Here is a 25,991-nt window from a genome sequence, read left to right as displayed (position 1 = left end):
GAACTGGGGTATAGGCCAGAGATGCAGGGGCAGTAAGAGGATTCACCAGAGACAGAATGGGGAGCAGAACAGGCAGACTGATGAAGTACACTGCTGAGGGGAGCAGCAGGCGGATCAGGAGAGGTCTGCCACACCATGTTGGTCACCTCCAGGGCGGGAATCTAACTCGTATGGAAGTGGCTTTAGCTTCTTAGTGCTTTGCTTTAACCTGCTGTGCCACCAGGGAGGACCTGTCTTTACATCTTAAAAAAAAAAAAAATGAAACTGCTTAATTTCTCTGTGTCTCAGTTCCTTATAATTCTAAACTGGTAATTAACTGAGCAACTGTCTTGGGTCAGTGTAAAGATTAATCATGTAAACCATAAAACCATATTTGGCTTGTAGCAGGTGCTCAATAAATGTAAGATCTTGCTTCATTTAATCTGATGCCACCAAAATTGTTATTACTTTATACTTAATGTTTGCTCCCTTTTAATTTTTACTTTTGTCTTCTGTGTTCTGGTATTTTACATTAAATGTCAAGTTTTGCTCAAATCTTATCTCTTTAATAAGTTCATACTGACCATCTTACTTACCACTATAATCTAGTCCCCAGCCTGTCATTCCTAACCCTCTTACCCTATTCTAGTTTTACTTTTCTCATAGACCTTATCACACCTCTGACAATTTAGTTCTGTGGTGTGAAGTCTTCTTTACTTAATCAGCTGGATTTCTTGTTATGGTTCATTTTTTGTACAGTCTGCAACTGTGGATTGGGAGTTTAGTTCCAAGAGTGGGTATTTTGCAATTGTCCCTATCAGAGCCTTAAGAGTTAGCAACTGGTCTCCAAAGGTGGATCACTGTATGGCCTGTTTGTGAGGCAGAATGGGAAGCAGTGTAGTGCACACATTAGCAAAAGTACCCTTAGTTCACTTCTTCACTCTGAATCCACTTGTGTAACTATAAACAAATTACTCTTTGTTTAATTTTCTTGTCCATGAGATAGACAATAATATCTATTTTCTAAAGATATGAAATAATGGTGAGACAGTAAAATTAAGGAACTTAGCACAATGCTTCATATGGATTAAGTGCTTAATAAATGATAAAAGATATGATAAATGTGTGATAGCTATTATGTCACTTCTCAATATCTCCTTGCTTTGTGTTACACAGGAAGAAACATAATGTGCTTGATAGTAGCTTCTGAATATGTATGTGAAATGCACAGCCGGCCATTCCATTTGGATATTGGTCAAATTTAACTGCTTTGTTTGTGACATATATTAGTTGAAAATGGAGGGGGAAAAAAACCCAGAAGAACATGTTCTCTGGGCTTTCAGCCATTGCAGAGAAGCAGTGATGAGAGGTGGAAGGAAATTTTAGACATTATCCTTTAAAAAAAAATAAAACCTAATTAGAGAGTTGGATCATTTGCCAACTATTTTGGATCATTAAAATATAGCAGAAGGAAAAGTTCTGCTGAGGCGAAAATGACCCAGATAGATTTATTTGCCTTTATTCAAACAGAACATGTATTTTACTTCTTGGCTATATTGTCCTCAGTCATTAGTTTCTTTTAAAGGTTAGAAATAGACAAGTAGAGCCTTGAACCTGTAACTGATGCTCAATAAACACCATTGGCTTATTATGAAAAGAGATAACAGAGGCAAATTTTCAGGCTAGAGAACCATTAGTAACCTCATTTCTGTCTCATGTACTCTTTGACCACAAAACTCACCTTATTTAATTGCCATTTTGTAATTGTGGATAACAGAGGGCTGAAGGACCAGAGCTAGTGAATGAGAGCTGTAGACTACTATGACTTATATGGGACATGTTATCTATAAACATTTCACAAACTGAATTGTAATTGGCTAAGATCAAAAACATTTGAACAAATAAATGTTTTTAGATTTTAATTACCTGGTCTTCATAATCAGACCCTGTGTCAATGATCTCTCCAGTGTCCAACATCATCAAAGGATCAAGGTCACTTGAACCTAAGATTAAGAAAGAAGAGATTAACTGACAGAGGTTGTATGTGTTGCTTCGGAAGCAAACAATATCCCTTGAGGATTCATATTGTTTTTATTACAAACATTTCTAAATCTTCCCATCTTTTGGCATGATATTTGAGTCATAGACCCAAAAAAATGCTGATTCTCTGGTTACTGTCATTACCCTAAGAAGACAATCTTGTGTAAGATGCTGATTTGTCAACAGCAACATTCAGAAGCTAAAATGCAAAGAACAACTAATTCTGACTAATAGTGGAGGTGATGGCAGAGGTAGAATTCTTCACAGGGGATGAGTCTATGAGCCCAAGCACTGCGGTGAATTAAGGTTCCAGAGAGAGAAGCGGTTTAAGAGTGTACAATAGTAACCAAGGTAGAAAGACCACCATGAGCAATATACAGAGTGGAGGAAGAGAAAGGAGGTTCTGAAAATAAAAGAATCAAGTGTGCTCATTTTGTGAAAACCTGAGAATTTTTCCCTCCGGGCTGGGTCAGATGAGGACAATTAAGCTAATTTACTGTCCTCACAGAAAGTTTCCTCCCAGTCACATGTACTACAAGTTACATTGAATAGCTAATGCATTAATTACTAGTGCTCAAACTCAAACCAGTAATTTTCATACTGAAGGCACAATGGAGTTATCACCTTCACTTGCTGAGAAGTAACTGTCACCTAACTAACCAGAAAGACAGAAATCAGTGGTGCCCATAAAATGCTATTCTTCACCCTGTGAAGAAACAAACCATTCCATGTTTCATTATAAACTTGGCCTAGCCCAATACACTTGGTTAGAATATGCAATGCCTAATGTTTAATAAAGATGGATTAAAAAAACAAAAACAAAAAGAAAACACCTAATATGCTTCTCAGATATGAACCTCTTCCAGTGATGCTCCTTCCACATTTTCTTCCAAATAAGAGTCCACATGTCTTTCCTTACCTCTTCCTTTCTCATCATCATCCTGGATGTTTACTAAATTGACTAAATACTAAACTATAACACCTCTTTTTATTATGTTTGCATCTGCAAAGCTCTCTGATAGGATAATAAAGTCCTTCAAAATGGAGATTCTTGACCCATCATACCATCTTGGAAAAGTAACTGACTACAGAGTTGCCATGTACAGTTGTACAATTGTGTACAACACAAGAATAGATGAAGCCAGTCACCTCTCCAGAGCAGCCCTTGCTAATTTGTTGTTAAGAAGGTGACCACATTCTTCTAAAATGGAACTGGCAAGACTAGGCACCACATGCTACTAACAGATTGAAACTAGAGGGGTCATACAGAAATTTTACATATAGCTTTTTTTTAAGTAGTGGGTGGGGTTCTATATAAAGTTTTAACTTTTGTGTTCCTTGGCACTTTTTCATATGCAAAGTTTACAAGGTATATTTTAAAACCTTGACTGTCTTGAAACCGAAGATCAACTGATTGTTCTTTATGTGCTGTGAGGAAGGGTGTCAAAAGCAAAATGTAGATTTTCCATTATAAGTTCAAGGGGATTTTAGAGCAGTATTTCAGCCTCCTATCCTCTTATTTTAGAAAAGAGGAAACTGAATCATGGTGAAATGAAATAACTTGACCAAGGTCATGTAGAAACTGACTGAGACTAAAGATAGAAGTCAGAGCTCCCATTCTAATCACACCCTGCAGACTTCAAGTTCTAAGTAAGAACATTCCAAATGGCTTTATGAGAATGTTCTTTCATTACAGTTCTCTACAGGTGAGGACATGGGTGAGTGTGCACTGCCTTCTTCCTATGGGAAAATAAGGAACAGTGAATGTGGGTGAGGAGCTGGGTTACCTAGTGGCTTCGGAAATGGAAGAGTCAGAAGTGGAACCCAGGAGTGTCTGTGTTCTGTGACAACCAGCTGGCTGCTCCCGGTAGCATTAAAAGCAATACCTATTTTACTTAACTTTCATTACGTTCACAGTGTGAGTATTATTCACCACCAACTAGTAGAAGCAGTGATAGGTGTATTCCAACTACAGCCTTACCACTGTAAGAATGATTCATGTGGAATGAGCAACGTGATCTGAACACAAAAGCTTATCACTGTTTTTGTTCCTGTGTCCTACTTATTTTCTTTCATTAGCAACTGTTCCTTCAGTTGTTTTGAAAAAGTACAATGTGAAGGGCTCTTAAACAACCCAGTTTGTCCACATTACATATTAATATTGAAACCACAACAAGAGTATTAGAAAACCATCTTCAGCAATAGTAGAATGAAAAAAAAAAAAGAACCTGTTTTAAAAAAAGAAGAACTATTGCTTCTAAGAAGAAATTGGTTTTCCTAATGAAGTGCTTTTAACGGAAATTTTATTGTGTCATTAAGGGATGGAATTTCTTGACACATCTTCACTCTTGGCAACAGTATTAATATATCATAGAAAGCAATAGACAAAGGGTGTCATTATCAACTCAGATAATGATTGAACAGCTTTCATTTTATTTTAGCATTGGCTGCTTGGCGAGCTGAAAATGGGACCTTTAATAATAGTCTAAAGTTTGACATACAAAACAGGGAGGTAAATATAGATGTATGTACACATTTTGGCTTTCTTTCATTGGACAATTTAACACAAAACAACTGCAGTGGGCTAACTCAAAAAAGACAGAAATTAGGGCATTTTGAAAAAGTGATAGTATGACATTTCTTCCCCTCTCTTTTGAATTTCTCAATTTCCACCCCCTTCCCAGATTTAAAAATATCTTTTCTGTAGATAACAGAAAGGTATAAGCTGAAATAGCACTCTACAGGGAGTACTCAGAGTCACCAGATTTAGATGCAGAATGGTCTTTGGAAGTAATATTTTCAGGTTGTTACCTTAAATTGAAGTAGAAATATGATACACACTGGCTTTAGAGGTATCACAAAGCTAATGATATTGCATCCGGTACATGGTTAAAGACTTTCCCCTTCTAGTGGTTTTTCAATCTGTCTCCTGGCCCTCTGCCCTTCATCTGCTCCTCTGAGAAAACTCTCTCTTGCCCTGTCTCTTCTGTTAAACTGGAAGCAGTTTTAAGTGGGCTTATATTTTATTTCCGAATGTAAGAATGAAACAGAAATGATATGAATTTGATGTATAAATGCTGAACAACTAAAAACTGAATAAAAAGGACAGCTACAGTTCACTTTTGCAGATTTTCATCTTATTCATTCACTCTATAAATATTAAATCCTCCTGGGCCCTCCCTCGTGGTGCAGCGGGTTAAAGCACAGCACTAAGAAGCTTAAGCCACTTCCGCATGAGTTCAATCCTCGCCTGCCCCGGAGGTGACCACAGGGCCAGCAGACTTCTCCTGACCCGCCTGCTGCTCCCCTCAGCAGTGTACTTCGTCAATCTGCCTGTTCTGCTCCCCACTCTGTCTCTGGTGAAGCCTCTCGCCCTCTGCATCTCTGGCCTGTACCCCGTTCTGTATGAATAAATAAATAAATAAATCTTTAAAACAAACAAACAAACAAACAAAAAACATTAAATCCTCCTAAGTGTCTTGGGCAGCAACTATGGAGAATTCAGCTCTAATTCTAGCACATCTGGACAGTGTTAATAACAGCCTGTATAGATCCCTTGGAAGAAAAGCGGTGCTATTTTTTCTGGAAAAATATCCTGATATTATTTGGGACTTGAAGATGAGCTTGTCATAGGATTTGAGTGTTGGTGGAGAGTTCTGGGTAAGAAAGGGGAGGATGTTCCACCTGTGGCCAAAGGGTTAGAAGGAGGAAGGAAGAGAGAAAGGGAGAAGAGAGGACAGTAAGACCTTTGAGGAAATAGGGGAAAGTTGTGTTATATAAAAGGTGGTCTTTCCCTGTGATCCCTATGTCCTCAGCAAAGACTAGTCTTTTCGATGTGATGGCCAATATTATATATAAGCAACTTCCTGCTCTTTATAGCAATCCTCTGAGATAGGTTCTATGATCATCTTTAGAGATAATCTTTAGAGATGGGGTAACTGGGGTCAGAGAAACGGAGTGACATAACCAGATGACTCTGCTACAAGTATTAACAGAGGACTCCAAGGAGGAGAAATCAAAGCAGAAGGGACACAGGGAAGTGGCATTGTATGACATGGAGGCAAGGAATGCATGCTCTGCTCACATAGCCAAACAAAAATTGGGGTGGCTATGAGGCAACACACCCGGCCGAGTAGCCCAGAGAGCAGCCAGCTGGAAGAGAAAGGATGGTGTGCCATCTGCTATGACATTCACACTTGATATCAACATCTCTCAATCTCAATCTGTCATTGCATGAAGTCTTGTACCCAATAAGGGAATTCAATTTTGAACATATTATATTTACCATACATTTAATTATACAGTCACTATTGCAATAAGTCCTTTGTAAGTCGCACAGGGTACCACTCGAGGACCTGATCTAGTTGAAAAGGTGCCTTGAGAAAATCACACTTAAAGGAGGATCTGGCCAGGGGGAGGATGGGGTTTGGTGTTGGGAGAGTAAAGGGGTGCAGCTGTGGTCAGAGGGTTCCAAGTAATTAGTGCAGAGGGCCAGAATAAGATGCTACTTGAGGCTTAAGGAGCTGGAGGAAGCTGGTATTGAGTTGGGGTGCTGGCGTGGCAGGAACAGGACACCGACACCAAGGAAACAGGGCTGTCTGCCATGCTAAGGACACTGGTGCTTACAGCAGGAAAGTCACTGAAGGCTTTGTCTTTTTTTTTTTTTTTAAGTCAGGGTGGCAGGATGATCAGAGCCACACTCTGAGGATCTCCATGGCAGCGAGAGGATTCACAGCACACGGGAGAGGCCAGGGCTGACGTAAAAGGTTGGTGAGGAATGACAAAGCCTTCACGAGTGCAGTAAGAACAGAGAACAGGGACTGGACTCCTAAGGTGTCCCTGAGGAACGATAAGGAGTGATGGCCAGGAGGGCAGGAACATTTTCATCTATCTCTTAAAAGAACAAAACTGCATGATCTTCCTGATACGTGGAATCTGAGAAAGTCAAATACACAGAGGCAGAGGATGGAAGGGTGCTACCAGGGGCCACGAGTTGGGGGGCTGGGGAGGTGTTGATCAAAGGGTACAGAGTTCTGGCAGATGAGTGAGTCTCGAGGGCTGGTGTGCAGCATGATGACTGTAAGCATACTGGACTGAGTACTGGATATTTCCTTTCCTTTTTTAAAAAAAGATTTCTTTATTCATGTATACAGAACTAGGGTGCAGGTCAGAGGTATGGGGCGGTGAAAGGATTCACCAGAGACAGAGTGGGGAGCAGAATAGGCAGACTGATGGAGTACACTGCTGAGGGAAGCAGCGGGCAGATCAGGAGAGGTCTGCCACTCCATGTGGGTCACCTCCCCAGCTGGGGATCAAACCAGTGCTGAAGCAGCTGACGGCAGCTAGCTTCTAGCTTTGCAGTGCTGCACTTTACTTAACCTGTTGTACCACCAGGGAGGGCCCTGAATACTGGATATTTTCTAAGAGAATTTTTTTTTAGGTGCTCATTCATCACACATGAGAAAATGGTTAATGATGTAAAAAGAAGATATGGTATGCACTGGCTGTAGCCACCAATTCACTATTTATATGCAAATCAGTTTATCATGTTGTGCATCTCAAATACATATTTTCACTAAAAAATTTCAAAAGGGTATTTTGCTGAGGAGCAGTGATTGTCCAATGTTGGAAGAAAATCTTAAGGAAATACAAGGATGGAGTTTAATGTTGTGATGGACAGTTTTGTCACATCAGAAATGCTCGTAGTCATTACCTTTATGCTACTTAATGCTGCTGACTTTTGTGCCCTTGATGGTTATAATAGTGACAGAAATATGTGGGCAGTTAAGACTCATTTTTCAATATCATCATTGAAGCCTGATTTTAAAAGAATAAAAATTATAATTACCTCTGATAACAAAAATCCCAAAAAATTTCAAAAGGAGTTGAAAGTCATTTACATGGAGGTGAAATGGTAACCGTGGCACTGTTGAGGTTCTGCAAAGAAAAAGGCTCTAGGTAAAGTGAAGAGTGGAGGGAAACCTGGGGCTGATGTGTCACAGAACACAACTTTTTATTTATTTTTATTTTGTTTAGCTCCTTCATTTGTTTTTAGAATAGACTTATTTTAAGGCTGGGGCTGATGTGTCACAGAACACAACTTTTTATTTAGTTTTATTTTGTTTAGCTCCATTTGTTTTTAGAATAGACTTATTTTAAGGCTGGAGCAGACTGCGTCTTTCAGGGGTCTTGGGAGGGAGCTACAGGAGGTGAACGCGTGAGCACTGTCTCCTTTGGCTATAAGCTTGGAGGAGACAAAGGAGAGAGTCAGCTCCTGGAAACTTCTGCTATGGGTCAGACCCTGCCAAGGGGACTTGGAGAGAAGGAGCAGGTAGTATTGAAGCAGGAAGTTTCCCAGATCTGCTTAGGTTCTGCTTCTTTCCCAGGCTTGCTGCTTGGGGGAGTCTGTTGCTTGGATTTGCTGCTTGCTGGAGCAGACAGTTCCTACAGTTACTGTTTGTCCATAGTAGGTGTTTGATAGAAGTTGTTTGATCACCTTCCCAAACAATAAAGACTATGATGGAAGGGATGACAAGGTTCCTCATACAAAACTGTATAAAACTTTACCATTCCTGGAATTCGGGGATCAGCCTGTGGGAACTTATCCTATTTAGCCTGCCAGCGTGACAAGTAAATCTCTCTCTGCCTCTCTGAGTGCCGTCTGATTTCTCTGGGAAATTGCTGTAATGGTGTCTGTGTCACGTACTGGCCAGCAGAGATGCATTACTGTAGGTCAGTTGCCCTGGACAAATATGACAGACAGGGTCTGGGGGCCTCTAGGGAAGGGCAGTTTCCTCAGCTCCTCCACTTTGCTGTACAAGCAACTGAGGATATTGAGCAGTCAGCTCCCTGTTATGAGAGGTCTAAATAAACATGTGAAACAAAACAACGTTCAGAGCACAGGTGCCATAGCATTTTTCAGAGCAGCATTTCTGTTTACATGATCTTACATGCTTCTCAAATACCCCATCTTTCCTTGTGTAGACCATCTTTTGCAAATATTATTGCAAAGTGAGGCAAGTGAGATGACATCAATTACCTATGTTCTAGGTGTGCTCAGAAAGACTACTGCCTTGCCTCCTACCCCCACCCCACTCCAATTATATTCGATTTTCCAATTGTTTGTATTCTTGTATAATTTGGGGAATAAAACTTCACACTTCTTATGTGTCCACGTTTCCCTGCACCCTTCACTAGAGCTTGACCCCCAGTGCCCATCACCTTCCCTCACCCCCCCACCCCCGTTCCTCTCATCTCACAAAGTGCAAGAATTGCTTTTGCTGTGCTTCCAAGTTCATTTTTTTTTCCTGCAAGTGAGCAAAACCACCCAGGAACTGTCTTTCACTTGCTGACTTATTTCACTTAGCATCATCACCTCAAGAGCCATCTATTTTGTCCCCAAAGGGACTATTTCATCTTTTTAAATAGCTGAGTAGTATTCCATTGAGTATGTTTTCTGTAATTCCTTTATCTGATTATCTGTTTTTGAACATTTAGGTTAGTTCCATAATGCGGCTATTGAGGATAATGCAGCTATGAACACAGGAGCACATGTCTTTTGTATTAATGTTTTCATAAATCTTTGAATAAATAACTAGCAGTGGCATTGCTGGATCATCTGTTATTTCCATTTTTATTTTTTTGAGGGGCTACCATTCCATTTTCCATTGAGCCTGCATCAAATTACATTTCACCAATAGTTCATGAGATTTCCTTTTTCTCCACATCCTCATCAACATTTGCTGTTTCTAGTTTTTTCAATATAGTTCATTATTGGGGTGAGGTGATACCTCATTATGGTTGATTTGTATTTGCTTCATAATAAATGTTGCTGAATATTTTTTTCATATCACTGAAGAGCATATTCTTTGAAGAAGTTATCTACTTAGGTCTCTTGCCCACAATTGACGGGGTTGTTGTATGTGTTGCTGAATTGTTAGAAATTAACCCTTTGTCAGATGTTGGATATGCTAATATTGTCTTCTGTTTCATAGGCTGACTTTTTGTTTTGTGGTGGTTTCTTTTGAAGTATAAATACTTTTAGTTTGATGTTGTTTCATTTGTTTATTTTTGCTTTTGTTGTCTTTGTCACTGGAGATGAGTCCCCAGACACATTGAAGTTCAGGAGTGTACCACTTATGTTTTCTTTTTTGTATTTTTAGGGTTTGGGGTCTTCTATCCAGGTTTTAATTAATCCATTTTGAATTAATTTTTGTGTAGGAGTGAAGTACTGATCTAGTTTATTTTTTTATGTTTTGTTTTGCATGTCGCTGTCCAAGTTCCCAAGACCATTTGTTAAAGAGGCTTTCCTTCCTCTCTTTGTCAAATATTAGCTCTGCATATTTGTATGGGTATATTTTTGGTTTCTTGCTGCTATTCCACTGTCCTGTGTTTCTGTTGTTTGTTCCAGTGCCATACTGTTTTGATTAAAGTTTGATTAATATAGTTTTAGGCCATCGAGTGTGTGTCCTCTATTTTTCTTTCAGAACTGCTTTGGATATTTGGGGTCTTCTGTGGTTCCACACAAATTTTATAATTGCTTGTTTCATTTCCTTGAAAATATGTCATTGGGATTTTGACAGGTATTGTATTGAATCTGTATATTGCTTTTATGTAATATGGCCATTTTAACATTGTTTATTATTTCAATTGATTAACAAAAGAAGTCTTTATTTGTGACTTCTTTTATTTCTTTTGACAGCTTCTTAGTTGTTAAGGTAAATTATTTTAATCCCATTTTACTGAGGTTTAAAAAATAACTGTAAAAATAACTGTAATAAACAGTTAAAAAATAACTGTGCTGAATCTTGTCAAATGCTTTTAAGCATGTATTGAAATGATACATGAATGTATCTTTCTTTTTGTTGATGTGTGCTGAGTGATATTGATTTCCATATGATGTACCATCTTTGGATTTCTGTAATGAATTCCACTTGATCATGGTGATGAATCTCTTTACATATTGTTGGATTCAATTTGCCAAGATTTTCTTGAGGAATTTTGCATCTATGTTTAGCATAGACATTGGTCTATAGTTTTCCTTTTTTAAGCTGTCTTTGCTTGGCTTGGAGCCAAGTTAATTTTGACCTCATAAAATGTACTTAAGTACATAAAATGTACTTTCCCTCCTTTTTGGTATTTTTGAATAGTTTGAGGATAGGTATTAGATCCTCTTTGAAGGTTTGGTAGAATCATTCTATCTTTCTTTGAAGTATCTTTTAATGGCATTCAAATACATTTAAAATTTTAAGTGTTGAGCTTTTCCTTTACGGCCTAGACATTTTGAGTCTTTACTCATTAAAGCCATAACTGAGAAGAAAGGTCAGGACAAAGATCATCCATGTGGAACTGACCATTGAAATCATGTAGGATGAGTTGCCTAAAAGTTAATAAGTAAAGTAAGGTGTGAGAATGGCCAAAATAGAATTGTGAATACTTTCTACCTGAGGAACATTATCACCCTGTAGGACAGAAGAGACATACATGAGTTAGGGAGTCCTGAAGGACACAGCAGATTGTTGAGTTCCAACTATTTACAAAGCCCAGACACTTGTCAGGAAATCAGGGTGTACCATTGCCCAAAAGACACAGTGACTTACCTGCTGCAGCCTCTTTGTTTGGAAATAACTTGCTGTCAACTGCCATGCTGATGTCATAGAACACCTCATCTTCATCTCGGTCCGCATCAAACTGGAGGAAATTAGGACAGACAAGATGGGAACATGAAATTACGTAAATTAGTTCATTCCAAAATAGAGTGAACATGCATCATGCAACGGTGACTCTAACGAAGTGCCACAGAGAATTAAAACTCCATGGCACTTGATTCAAACACTTAGGGACTTTTAAAGTTTACATTTTATTTATATCAAACAGAGTAGAGCATAAGAAAGTAAATGTATAATTACTTACAGTTGAGAAAAATGGGTAGAATTTTCTTATCATTTATAAAGCATACTTAAGGGAAAAAAGTGATAACTGAATCTACCAACTTTTGCCTTTCTGGCTCTTAGGTTTCTTTAAAAAAATGCGTGGGGCCTTGACCAGCAAGGCAAGGGGTTTTAGAGCCCCAGGGCCAGCCGAGGAAAGACTCGTCTTTCTACAAGGAGAGCTTTTATTCTTCTTCCTCTTGTTTCTTATTACAGTCATAGATAGATAGAGCATAAGGGCGGTACAGAAAGTGCCGGCAGAGGCTGGTCTTGATGGTTTGATGTCTCAAAGGCCAATGGGGTTGAGGGGAGGGGGCCATAGTCATCTTAAGGGAGACCACACTTATCTCGAGAGCAGAGATAAAACCTTTCTCAGGGGCAGGAATTTGCTGAGCTCGGAGGGAGGGGGCGGGGGAAGGGATTTGGGTGTGCTGTTTTCTCAACCGGGATATTTACCCTAAGTTCCAATCAAGTGTTGTTTTGTGCATAGGAGGCAAAGTCCTGGTCTTGGTCCGACAAAAAAACATGAAAATATGTAGTTCTTAATACAGAGGAGAGATTTTCTAATTAATTGTTAAGAAAGAAAAAAATAGTTTACTGTGCTATATGCCATGTTTAGATGTAATCTATAGATAGCATAGATTTAAATATAATAAAATTATAGACTTAAGATTTCATATTTTAATGGTTAAGTAGGGTTCCATTGTGTGTATGTAGTTAGTGTATATGTATGTGTACATGTAATCATACACACACTAAATCTTTTTTATCTACTTGTTGGTTATGGGTAAGTAGGCTGTTTTTGTAAACTGGGTATTGTAAATAATGCTACCATATAAGTGGGTTAGTGTTTTTGTATTAGTGTTTTGTATTTAAATAAATACTCAAAAGTCGAATAGCTACTTTCAGTCTTTTGAGGATTTCAATACTGTTTCCATACTATATTTATAGGAGCTGAACCAATTACCTTCTCACTACCAATGGACAAGAGTTCCCTTTTCTCCACATCCTCTCTAACACTTGTAATTTCTTGTTTCTGATAATAGCCATACTAACAGGTATGAACATCTTTTCATATACCCAAAGGCTGTCTGCATGTCTTCTTTGGATAAATGTCTATTCATATCCTTTGACCATTTTATAATAAGGATTTTTAAAGATTTCTATTATTGGAGTTGTAAAAATTACAGATTTATATATTTATTTTACCAACTCTAAAATTTATAAAGCTTTAAGTGTAAAAAAGCCCATGTGGTATATTTACGAGACCTCTAATTCTCAGATTGTTCAGTCATTTTTAAAAATGTACTTTTATCTCCTTGGGTTTAAAAAAAAATAGCTTAACTATTATAGTTGACATGCATACATAAACAGTGCATGTTTAAAGTATATAGATTGATAAGTTCTGACATCTACACATACTTATGAAACTACCATAAAAATAAATAGTGAATATCCATCATCTGCAAAGTTTCCTTGTGCCCCTTGAGAAGCTCTTCCTTCTGCCCCCACCCAGCTAACCAGTGTTCTATTTTCTGTAACTCAACTATGTTGCATTTTCTAAAATGCCATATATAAGGAATCGTACACAGTCTTTCTGTCTGAATTCTTTCACTGAGCATAATTATTTTGTTTTTAAATTAATTTATTTTAAAATTGTTTTTAACTGTGGTAATATTGGTTTATAGCACTATATATGATTGAGAAGTCTAAAAATCACACCCTTCAGGCATATGTTATCAGACCACAACTACCACCCAGGCACCCATTCCACCATCCATTGTCAGCACAATTATTTTGAAATTCAACAATGCTATATCCATATTCATTCCTTTTCATTGCTGAACAGCATTCCATTGTATGGACATACTGTTAATCCTGGGTATCTTTCACCCAAACATTGTGTTGTTCTTTTCTAGGTATTTGATTTGTGTCTTTTCAGATAAAATCTGTGTCTCTAAGATGTTGAACATCTCAAATACAATTACAGCAACTTCTAATTTCTTTCTCTGCTAATTCTAACATCTGTATCATTCTGAGTAGGTTTCTGATTTATTTTTTTTTCTCATCATTAAGGGGTATGTTTTCTTGTTTTTCTGCATGCCTGATAATTTTTTGATTGAATGCCAGGCACTGCCAATTTGACCATGTTGTATGCTAGATATTTTTGTATCCCTATAAATATTCTTGAGCTGTGATCTGGAAAGCAGTTTAGAAATAATTCAGTCCTTTCAGCACTGCTTTTAAGATTTGTTAGACTGACCCACAGCAGTGTTTAGTTTAGCAGTAATTATTTCACACGACTGAGGCAAGACACTTCTAAATACTCTGTCCAGGGCCTTGTGAATTAAGAGATTTTTCAGCTTAGCTGGTAAAAAGAGACACTAGTCCAAGTCTGGTGAGCACCAAGTATTGTTCCTGATAATTCCTTTGGGTCTGTTTCAGGTTGTTTTCGCCTGTGCATGCACTGATTCCTACCCTGCGGAATCCTGGAGGGGACTCTCTGCAGATCCCCAGAGTTTTTACTCCAGGCTCTCTCCTATCATTGATGCACTGTCCTCTGAACCCATTTCATCTTGGTCTCCTGGCCAGTGAGTTCTCATTCCCCAAGTCCTGGAGTCCACCAGTCTCCACAAGGCTTACATTGCACTGTAGGCTGGAAGTGCTCAGCAGATGGCTGGGCCACGTAGGGCCACATTTATTTCCTCTTTCTTGGGGAATCACTTTATTGCTTGATTGTCTTTTAAGACATTTTTTTTCTTTTTCTTTTTTGTTTATTTTTTGTTTCATGTGGGAAATACAATCCTCTCTTTTATTATCTTAAAAATATTTAAGAAGTGGGCCCTCCCTGGTGGCGCAATGGATTAAAGCACACTAGGAAGCTAGCCACAGCCGCTTCAGCATAAGGTCAATCCCCAGCCAGGGAAGTGACCCACATGGCTTGGTAGACCTCTTCTGACTCACCTGCTGCTCCCCTCTGCAGTGTATTTCAGTTAATCTGCCTGTTCTGCTCCCCACTCTGTCTCTGGTGAATCCTTTCACCATGACTGCACCTCTGGTCTGTATCCCAGTTCTTTATGCATAAATAAATAAATCTTTAAAAAAATTATTAAGAGTTAAATTACTTTTTTTCCAGTGACATGTTTCATTATTCTTGGTGAGGTAAGCTTAAAAGCCTAACTGAACAAGCTGTTTCCTGACCTCTGCCCACACAGTTGAAGCACTTCTGTGTGGGGTTTCCTGGGGCTGTCACTATGTCACATTGGCCCATGGAAAGATGAGGCACATAGCCTTCTTCTATTTTACAAATGAGGAAAAAGTTTCTCAGAGAGATTATGACTTTCTCAAGTCAAACAGCTAATAAGAAGGGGATCCAGGACTTGAACTTAGGACGACTGACACTTGCCATCTAACCAGTCTGCATTAATTGTCCCAGTAAGACAAATATTGTCTTTTGCTAAATGAGTATTAGCAGAGACCTTGGCTTACAAGCCAGGCCAAAAAAAAAAAAAAACCAGGTAGTGGTTAGAGCAGATGCAATGTGACTGCAAAGGTGGAATTAGGAACAGCCTAACGTAATACTTCCACACTTGTCTTTTTTCTTTAAAAATGTTATTTATCATCAATAAGTGGCAACATCATCTGAAAGACAGTTCCTTTTTTTTTTCCTGGACTTTTGAAGGATGGGTGACAGCACAGTCATATTATAAATCACAGAGCACAAGCTTATGGTATAGCCAGAGACCCCTTGAAGACAGAGCTTAAGGCAAAAGTTAGAGGCTGACACTTTTTTGGAGGTGGTATATGCATGTGCTGGTGTATGCACATGTCTGGGCAAACCCAGGGCAGGATGTGTCAATGAAACAGGAAAGCGAGGCAAAGAGGGAAGCAAAGTGAATGAGAGGTGGTACATTATTGAGCTGGTCCTCGGCATCCCAAGAAACTCAGTTTCCAGAAGAACTAAGTGGATGCACTGCACTCTCTCACAGGAGAGCAGGGAGACAGGAAGAGGCATTAGGCATTTGTGTGTCTGTTCCTTCTGTCTTCTGCTGTTCCAAATTTTCCTTTTGAAGAGTATGTCCCCTCTCCTCTCCTTTTTGGTGGTGTTCCTGAGCCCAGGGGCAGCCACTAGAAAGCCAAGACCCAAGTCCGAGGGAAGAGTAAATAAAGCATCTGAGTCTGGAAGCGCTGAGACCACCCATATAATATGGCCTCCGTAGGTCAGGTCTGGTTGGGCCTGGCGTCACCGGCAGAGACATCTACTTTTGGGGGGATGATGGGCCATCAGCCACATGGGAGGTGCCTGGCAGGCACACACTGTCTCCACTCCACAAGCACCTGATATCTAAGGGCATGTGGGGCCGAGCATGTCAGGGGAGTTTGTAAACTGGGGTCAGACAGCTTAAACTCAGCTAGAATTTTACCTCCCCTTCAGCAGCTGTCAATGAGCAGCTTATTTCCTACTGCTTTTAGCAGCTACACAATGGGGTTGATGTGTGGACAAAAGAGATGGTATATTTAGCATGCTGGAATAGAGGCTGGCAGGAATTGTGGTCCTTTTTCCTCTTGCATCCAGGGCCGCGGGAGTATGTGCTATTAGAGATGTCTAATTGCTGCTTTACTTGGCAGACCCACACACATCTAGGTACCCTTTCATCCTTTTTTGATTTGGAAATGGAGGAATAAAGACTACAAGTGATGTTGAGACTTTCTAGGGGATATTCTATCCTGCAACTGATATGAACAAAAGTATGTTTAGTTCTAGAACAAAGTACCCAATTGTCTGGTCCACAAAGCAAAATGTGAAACATCATTCATGACAGTAATCAACAAATATTTGCTGAGTCACCACTATATTCGAGATAGTCTCAACTAATCATTCCTAGGCTTTGGGATAATGAACACAAGCCACAAGTTACGAAAAGAATCCTCCTAAAACAACTAATCTCTGCTGACATTCACATGTTCTCATGAGGACCACAGAACTGAAGCCAAACTCACTTAAATTTTCTATAAAAAGTCCCATGTCTATAGCTTCAGGAACAGCATGGGGTGTTTTTTTACTATTTATTTATTTATTTATTTACATTTTTCATCTCTCTCTCTCTCTCTCTTTCTATCTCTATATATACATATATGTTTTATATCATTATTCAATTTGTACAGTTTGCTTTCTCCTCTCAGGTGTAGTCCCCATAAAATTTCCACCACCAGGTGACCAATGAGCCATCACCAGTCTCTTGTGCTATTCCCACCCCTGTTTTAATCCCTCTCCCCACCATCTTCATCTGGTACTTTTTTTCCTTCTGACTTAATTCACTCAGCATCATCCTTTCCAGTTCCATCCATGTTGCTGCAAATGGCCTGAGTTAATATTTTTTGATTACTAAATATACACTCCTTTAGCAAGTAATGTGGCATGCAGTCCTTGAAGAACATTGTAATGGACTACTATCAGAGCAATTGTCACTTAATTGGCAAATATATTTGTAACACAGTAACATTCAGTGTTGGGGACATTGTGTGTATGGGGAGAATAAAACTGGCTTTTAAATCATCAAACATTTAATGTTCATCATCCCAAAGCTTAATAGTGATCAGTTAAGATTACCCAGGACACAGTGGTGACTCAGCAAATATTTGTTGGATACTGTCAATATCATCATGAATGGTGTTTCACATTTTGCATTGTGGATCAGACAATTGGGTACTTTGTTCTAGAATTAAACATACCTTTGTTTAGATCAATTGCGGATAGAATATCTCCTATAAAGTCTCAACATCGCTTGTATTCCTTATGGTGGATCAGCTTAAAGCAGCAAAATAACATTTGCTTATTATTTGTTCTTACACAAACCATATACATCTATGGTTGTCAACCAGGAGTTTTGTCTGCATTCTCCCCCTTGGCTGTCAAAACTGGCAGGGGGAATCCTACTGCCAGGGATGCTGCTGAGTACCCCACCATACACTTAGCATCCCCTCAACAACAGAAGAGCATTAGTCAGTCTAAAGTTTCAGTGGTGCTAAGTATGAAAAAGCCTACTGTACACCAGGCATTCTCAGCTTTCAGGTGTTTAAATAATGTTCTGGATATTTTCTTTCCTTTTTTTAAAAAGCCATATCTCTACCTCCCCCCCCCCACTTTTTTTTTTTTTAAGATTTATTTATTTTTGCATACAGACCTGGGGTACAGGCCAGAGGCTCAGTGGCAGCGAGAGGCTTCACCAGAGACAGAGTGGGGAGCAGAACAGGCAGATGGACGAAGTACACTGCTGAGGGGAGCAGCAAAGTACACTGCTGAGGGGAGCAGCGGGCAGGTCAGGAGAGGTCTGCCATGCCATGTGGTCACCTCCCCGGCTGGCAGGGATCGAACTCATGCGGAGGTGGCTTTAGCTTCTCAGTGCTGTGCTTTAACCCGCTGTGCCACCAGGGAGGGCCACCCTCCCCCTTTTTTTTTAAAGTAAAAGGTTTTGACCTTTAACAACTTGGGCCATTAACTACAAAATACAAAGGATGTCAGAAGAGATAATGCTGCAAAATAATGGATGATGAAAATTCAAGGAACAAAGGTTTATTTACATCGCTCATATGAGAAACTAGCTTCAGGGAGGTTGATGTAACTGTGTGCCACTATGCCAGATGATGACTGAGGTTGCACCCACCTCTGAAATGCTGTGATTAGGTGAACACCTTCTCTTTTAGTTGATTATTGTTTAATGCCTAGCTATCATAAGAAAGATTATTTCGTTATTCTGAGGGGGTAAAAATGCACAGAGGACAAGATCTGCGTAATTTGTTTTATGTCATTCAGTATAAGAGAGCTGGGAGGTCCATTAGAAATTTCAAAATGAAATGCTTCCCAAATTCCCTAGTTCACTCACAGCACATGTTTTAATTTGAATAACAAATGCTATAACAGCTTTCAAAAGCAGAAAATACATCTAGATTAGGAAAGGAAATTATAGTAGAGGGAGTAGAATTAGGCACCATGTGAAGGGAAAGTGACAATGACAGTTTGCATTATTAATGGTAGAAAGGAGGTTTACTTTTTGTTTCTTTTTGCTATGCTCTTGGGCGGCTGTAGACGGCCCAAGTCTTCTTCCTAGAGACAGGGCTTTCTGTACCCTCACTTTTGGCAGCGAGGAAGAGCAGTGTATATGAGTCTAAATGAACTCAAAGGATGATACCAGTTCAATCTCTCTTTGCAGTTTCCAACTTTCATTAAATTTAAATCTGCCTCCCATTTTTTCTCTTCTTCAATTGAAGAGGAAATAAATTGGCTCTGAGATTAGTACTGTTTCCGTTTTATATATCCTTTAAGTATTGTTCTCTGAGTATCAAACTAGCTTCTTGAATTTTTGTACTTCTCTTTTGCAAGGAAATTTCAAAGAAGCACATTCTCCACCGATACCTTTTATTACTTTTTCTTGGAGATCCCTCAATATGCAAATAATTGGCCCATTACATTTTCTATTTTATATGTTTAGAGACCTCTGTGAAAAATTGATTGGTTGGTGTTCTCTTTATAGTGACTTTGTTTTTCTCCCACAAAAATTAGAGATTGCACTAAAACAGAAATGACTTCAAAATTAGTGGTAAATGTAGTTAGTGATGGAGTAACGACAGTTGAGATTATTCTGCAGAGTCGTATTTCTAAAGCTTTTTAATCATTGCAAAACATGAAAGAGAAGGACCTAATTGGATTTGGTGGGGCCTGGATAGAGACAACATTCTGTCTCAGAAAGCCCTAAATAAACCCCATGTTTTGAAGAGCAGAATTTTTGTGGTAAGGCCATCTGAACAGAGATAAGAGAACATATTTTATTAACAGGATGAAATGAGGGCAGAATATGAGTGAAATATGAGTGAAGAGAGTTCTACACTCAGACATGACTGGTAAGAAAAGTGATAAATACAGAAACCTAGAATGCTGTGGCTACTCAGTAAAAGACTCTTCACAACTTTTTCTAGGGAAATTTAATTTCACTGAATATTCAAAGCACAAAGAGCATCTAAAATTTATTGGAAAAAAATCAACACACTAAAAAGATTCTAGAGCAAACTGTTGCAATATTTGTGCAGTGTTTTAAGGGGAAAAGTTCATCTTGGAGTTGAGCTCTTTACAGTGGAAAAATGACTCATTTATCCCTGTTATAAAGACTGAAATCCAGAGGATTTTGATTACTCTAACAATAGTAGTTCAGAGATCATTTTTTAGAATCTCTATCATTATTTGATAACAAATTGTCATTAAATAAAACACCAGGTACCATTATCATTTTTTGAGCATCTATTATATGCCATGTACTGTTAGAGGTTTTCTTTATACAATTTTATCATTCAGTTCCTATAATCCTTATTATAAACAATATTATAATTTTATTAAAAAGGGGCATCATTATTTCCAAATTAAAAACTGAACCTCAGGTGCAGTAATAAACTTGTCCAAGGTAATATAGGTGGTGCAGCAGACTCTGAATCTACATCTGCCTACATCATATTGTGAACCCCCAACATGCCGACCTGTCAGTCAGTTCTCAGCTCCATGGGCAGCCTCAGAACTTAGCTGGGTTGGGGCCTCCCTGGTGGTGCTATGGGTTAAAGTGCAGCACTATGAAGCTAGCCCCAACTACTTCAGCACAAGTTGGATCCCTAGCCAGGAAGGTGAACCACACGACACGGCAGACTTCTCCTGTCTCGCCCGCTTCTCCCCTCAGCAGTGTATTTCAGTCAATCTGCCTGTTCTGCTCCCCACTGTGCCTCTGGTGATATATACTGAAATACCCTTGGTCTTATCTCTCAGTTTGAGGCCATGGCAGGTAATTCTATTGATTTGTGTGATGTGTGCGCCCTGACAAGTGGGTGTAGCTGTTGACAGAGAAGCACCCATCCTGGCCTGAATTAAGTAAAAAAATTCAATTAATAAATCCCCTTTTGCTTTTTCTATGTTATCTTTTCATTCTCTCCTCCTAGTATTTCAGGAGTTTGAGGTTTCATACCAATACAGTGTGGTGGGGTAAAGATTTAAACCCTTGCCAAGACAGTTTCCAAACTAAAAAACGAGTTAGAAGTCTCAAAAGTCAAATTTCAGCCTTGTGTGACACTTGGTACCTTTCCTAATTACAGGCTCCATTCTCTCCAGTGCTCAAGTGTCTCCTGCTACAGAATCCTAAGTGGTACTCTGGTAACCTAGAAGAAACGCTGTGCTGCCTAAGCGCCAGATGTGTGGCTAGGGGCTAATTTAGACCCTGGGAAGATCAGGCTCATTCTGTTTTCTTTCCTTTCCTCCCCCCTTAGTTGAGATGCTTCATTCTTTAATTTAAAAGAATTTCTTTCCTGCAGTGTTGACTTTACCATGGCCAAATATGGTCTGTTAATCATTATGCAAGAGATTCAGTGGAATCAAAGAGATCAGTCTAAATGAAAAATGAAAAACTAAGGGAAACTTATAATGAAGCACATCATCAACAAGTAAGAAAAGGATTTAGCTTTTAAATTACTTTTTTGCTAACACACACACATTCTATGTTACTGGTACTTAGAGATGGTCTTTCTCTTTACCACCTTCTTTTGGACAGTGTGATCATTTAAGAAAACATTTTATGATAACAGTCAACAATCATTCTGATTAACAAAATATTTGTTACAAGCACCATGTGAGTGTTTCCCCTACTTTGAGACTTGGGCATAACTAAGTATGGCTTTGGGGAAATAACTTAATGGCTGTGATGGGGGTGTACATTGGGTGTCTTTGGGGCCTGGGGCTGAGCAGGTGAGGAGTGTGGAGCTGGTAGATGCTGAGAGAAAACGTCTTAGGGAAGCTGATCTATAAGTCAACTACTGAACAAGTGAGACTAAGAGAATGAAGAAAGGAAAGGAAAAACATTTTAAGGAGAAGGAACAGATTGTTAAAGGAATGAAGACGAGAAAAGCTTTCTTTGAAGAAAATAACATTGCTTTCTGCCTTTAAATTTCAGTATTCACTTCATGAGAAGCAATGGTTGATGCCACTTCTTGCTTTCTGAAGTAATTTGAAGGCTTTCTTTCTTTCTTTTTAACCTGATAGCTGATTACTTTACCAGAAAGTCATAGGTATGTGCATGTAGGGAGTGATCTCTGCTGGGCCATATACAGAGGAATGTGTATTAACATATCTGTTCTGTGCATCATTTGCATTAACTATCTATAACAACATGTGATAACTTATAATGCCGTCAGTGCATTAACTATAGTTATCATTAACAAAACCCTTACTAACCACTAAGCAATAAGCAAATCATTTTGAAAACACCTCAATTAACTCTCAGGAAAACCTCAGATATCATTCTCCCAAGATAGTTGGAACAGAAAGGAAGTACGTAAAGTCATGCAGAACTGGTGAAGAATAGGACTTGCTTAAGAACTCAAGCTTGACTAACTACAATGATTGTGCTCTAAAAACCAAGCTATTTTAGCTCTGGGAAGAATAAATCCTGTGTTCTATCCCTCATTTGTTTCTTTTTCCTCTATATTTTTAGCTTTAAGGTCTTTTCCAAGTTCAGAGTCATTTAAAACACCATCCTCATTTTTTCCTTTACTCACTAACCCCAGCACTAACACTCTGTGATAATGTTGTTCATACTAAGCTGCCCCAGAACCAAGTTGGTCTTTATTTTAGAATAGTTAACTTGTAGGTGGATGCCTTTGACAGGCTTAATGATAAAAATAGTTAAGGAAAGGAGGATGTGTTCAATAACTTATTAGCTACTGGGGCCTTTGAACAACTCAGTGATTTTAATATAACTTAGGAAAAAAATGTAAAAGAAAATTATGAGGTGGAAATCAGATTTACAAAAGTGGAATTTATATTTAGACATATGAACAGAGAAGGGTAATTTATTTGCAAATGGACTAAATAATGCCCATAAATACTTCTGGTGTCACCACTTTCTGTGGGTTTAGTTCACACCACTGTAAGGACAGTCACTTCTCTTATTCCTCTGCTGAAATGGTCAGACCTTTTCTAGAAGCAACATTTAGAAAAGATGACTGCTTACCATTAACATGCAGTTTGTTGAAATTTGAAATGGATCATCTAGAAAAAAGAATTCTACATGCCACAGCCAACTCATGCACTCAGCAAATTAAGATTCATGTAGACTTAGGGTGATATGCATGGTATTGATAAATTAGGAAGTAGTTGAGGTGGGTGGCTGAGGGGGAAATGATAAATGATAGGGTCACAGATGCAGACTCAGCCTCTATCTCTTTCCATGGAGGTCACATGTGCACTGGCTTCACATTTTGTTTAAGGTTATTTCTTTGTTTCATTCATTCTTCTTTTTATTTTTTTTTAAATTGTTCTTCCTTTCTTTTACTTTTACTTTTTGCATAGAAGAATTGGTTGTAGGCCAAAGGTGTAGGGGGTGAGAAGATTCACCAGAGACAGAATGGAGAGGAGTACAGGTGGATCTACTGAAATATACTGTTGAGGGGAGTAGTGGGCAAGACAGGAGAGGTCTGTTGTGCCATGTGGATCAGCTCAAGGACTTAACCCAGAGGCTATGCAGAGTTCCTATTCTATCCTGTTCATTTTCTGATGTGCCTGAGATCTTAAGGAAAAATCCTTCCTACCCTTCCATATATATCAGCAGTAAGAGATTCTGTTCTGTAGAAGTGTGACTTTCAGGAGGAAACGGAAAAATACTGGATGGTATCACTTAAAGAAGGAATATAAGAAAATAGAACAATGTACAAAAAAAAAAAAAAAGAAAAAACTTATAGGCAAACTATAAATCTGAAGCATACCCCAGGGGAGGAGGAGGGCAAGGGGTTGAAACGGGAGGGAGAACCAAGGGCCTATGGGCCTGGTTTATGGGTGCTGTGTTGGTGGAAGGGAACTACACCTGAGGGGAGAAATAACATACTGTACAAAAATGAACAACAACGTAAGAAAGTAAAATAGGTTAATAAAAAAAAGGTGTGGTTTCATTTAAAGAGTAGCACAGCTAGGCCCTCCCTGGTGGCACAGCGGATTAAAGCACAGCACTAAGAAGCAAAAGCCACTTCAGTATGAGTTTGATCCCCACCCGGAGGTGACTCACATGGCGCAGCAGACCACTCCTGACCCGCCTGCTGCTCCCCTCAGCAGTGTACTTTGACAATCTGCCTGTTCTGCTCCCCACTCTGTCTCTGGTGAATCTTTTTCACCGCCCCTGCACCTCTGGCCTGTACCCCAGTTCTGTAAATAAATCTTTAAAAAAAAGGTGGCACAGCCTCTGAATAGCCCATTAGCCTCCATGCTGTCTCAAGCCAGGTCTGCTTCTCTTTCAATTTTTATGTCTGTAGCTAATGGTAAGGTGAACTGCATGGAAAGCACACTGTAATTATTAAGCTTACTGAAAGTATAAAGTGGCTGTAGTATTTGCAAAGCAACAGTTTCCTCTAAAATTGTTTAGAGAACATTCCACTTGGTGCAAATGGAGATGTCAATGGAGACTATAGCTGACAAGAATGTTAGAAGCCTCAGGACAAAAGGCTGAGCGAGAAAAAAACAAAATAAATGTTGATCTCAAGTGCAAGCTTCAGGCTCATAGAATCAGGAAGCTTTGCAAGGCAAAGGCAATGTGGTAAGTCAACATATACAAAGTGACTTTGTAGAACATCTAAAAGATCTATCACATCTTGTAAGACCCTTTTCTTTCCAAAGAAAGCTCTACCTTTTTGTAAAAGGAGAGAACCCACCATTGCTCTAGCAACCTAGAGACCAGTGCCATGCTCAGGACTCCCAGAATGCCTCTGGCCTTTCCTGCTTCCTTAACTGCAGTCTTTCATGGCAGGAGCAGGTAGGGTCAGTGGGTTCTCAAGGTTTACCTTTCCCCCCAACTGCAGATGAAGGGAGTCTCATTGAGGAGGCTGCAGATTTAAAGGCCACTTGTTCTGAGTATTCTTAGGTCTTGTGTCTCTTAAAAGCTGTGAGTCACAATCAGCTTCTTATTCCAGTAAAATTTGAATTTGCAAATTCACTGGCAGGCTCCCATGGTTGGTTTTCATTTACCCAACAAATATTTATTGAGTACCTAACATTTCCTGTGGGCATAGCAGGCAGATGTTTGCTCTAGTATCAATAATAGAGGGAGCTGTGTTTTCAGCTCAGAGAAATGTCCTGCTCTGTCCAAGTAGGAAATTCCATTAAAGGCGAGTGAGAAAGTGGTACTATTATGTCCAAACTTATTAATTCGCCCACTGAGAAACACTTCTTCTTCTTCTTTTTTTTTTTTTTTTTAAGATTTATTTATTTACACATACAAGAACTGAGATACAGACCAGAGGTGGGGGGATGAGAGGATTCACCAGAGACAGAGTGGGGAGCAGAACAGGTAGAACAACTAAAATACACTGCTGAGAGGAGCAAAGAGTTAGGTCAGGAGAGGTCTGTTATGCCCTGTGGGTCCGCTCCCTGGCCAGGCATAGAGGTCACTCTACAGGGGCTGCAGATAGCTTCCTAGTGCTGCACTTTAATCCACTGCACCACTAGGGAGAGCCCTGAAAAACAATTCTTGTGCCTCTACTATATGTGAAGCATGGAACTTCAATGTTCAATAAAATAGGGCTGTTGCCCTTTAAGAGTTCATAGTCCAGTGAGAGGGACATTCACTTGAATCCTAATGTTAATATGGAATAAGGGCTGTCACAGAACTATGCAGATGAATAAAGAGGGAGATCAGAGAAGAATGGAGAACTAATTGGTCTCAGAGAGGGAAGGAGGATTAAGAAAGATGTGTGGGGCAGGTGGGATAAAAGATTAAGGAAAGTGTCACAGAGGAGAAGATATTTGAGCCCCAAACATTTGGAACACATAAATATCCTTTTCTTTGTTCATGGCTCCCCCACCAATATAACAAATATATTCTCTATTCACAATAATTTATGAATCAGAAAACACACAACCAGCTCTACATTAATTTTTATCTGGTTGGATAATTAGTTTTCTCAACAATGTCAACAACAATGCACTGCTTTGTTTGACCACAGGGTAACACCCAAGGGAAATGAAAAACT

General features: G+C 39.2%; 1 protein-coding gene across 2 annotated transcripts in view; it reads right to left on the bottom strand.

Annotated features, from left to right (window-relative positions):
- The window catches only part of AK5 (adenylate kinase 5), a 214,700-nt gene that overhangs the window by 83,893 nt on the left and 104,816 nt on the right, over positions 1–25,991 (bottom strand). For both annotated transcript variants that reach the window (XM_012722539.1, XM_004679135.2), the window contains exons 7-8: positions 11,619–11,709; positions 1,906–1,982 (exon numbers count right to left, since the gene is read on the bottom strand). In XM_012722539.1, coding sequence (XP_012577993.1) covers positions 1,906–1,982; positions 11,619–11,709 — 168 coding nt within the window. The remainder of the gene's footprint in view (positions 1–1,905; positions 1,983–11,618; positions 11,710–25,991) is intronic.

This window comes from Condylura cristata, unplaced genomic scaffold, assembly GCF_000260355.1.
Source record: "Condylura cristata isolate star-nosed mole 26May11 unplaced genomic scaffold, ConCri1.0 scaffold00008, whole genome shotgun sequence".
Lineage (NCBI taxonomy): Eukaryota > Metazoa > Chordata > Mammalia > Eulipotyphla > Talpidae > Condylura > Condylura cristata.
Note: the sequence above shows the minus strand (reverse complement) of the source record. Positions and strands in the feature narration are given on the sequence as shown.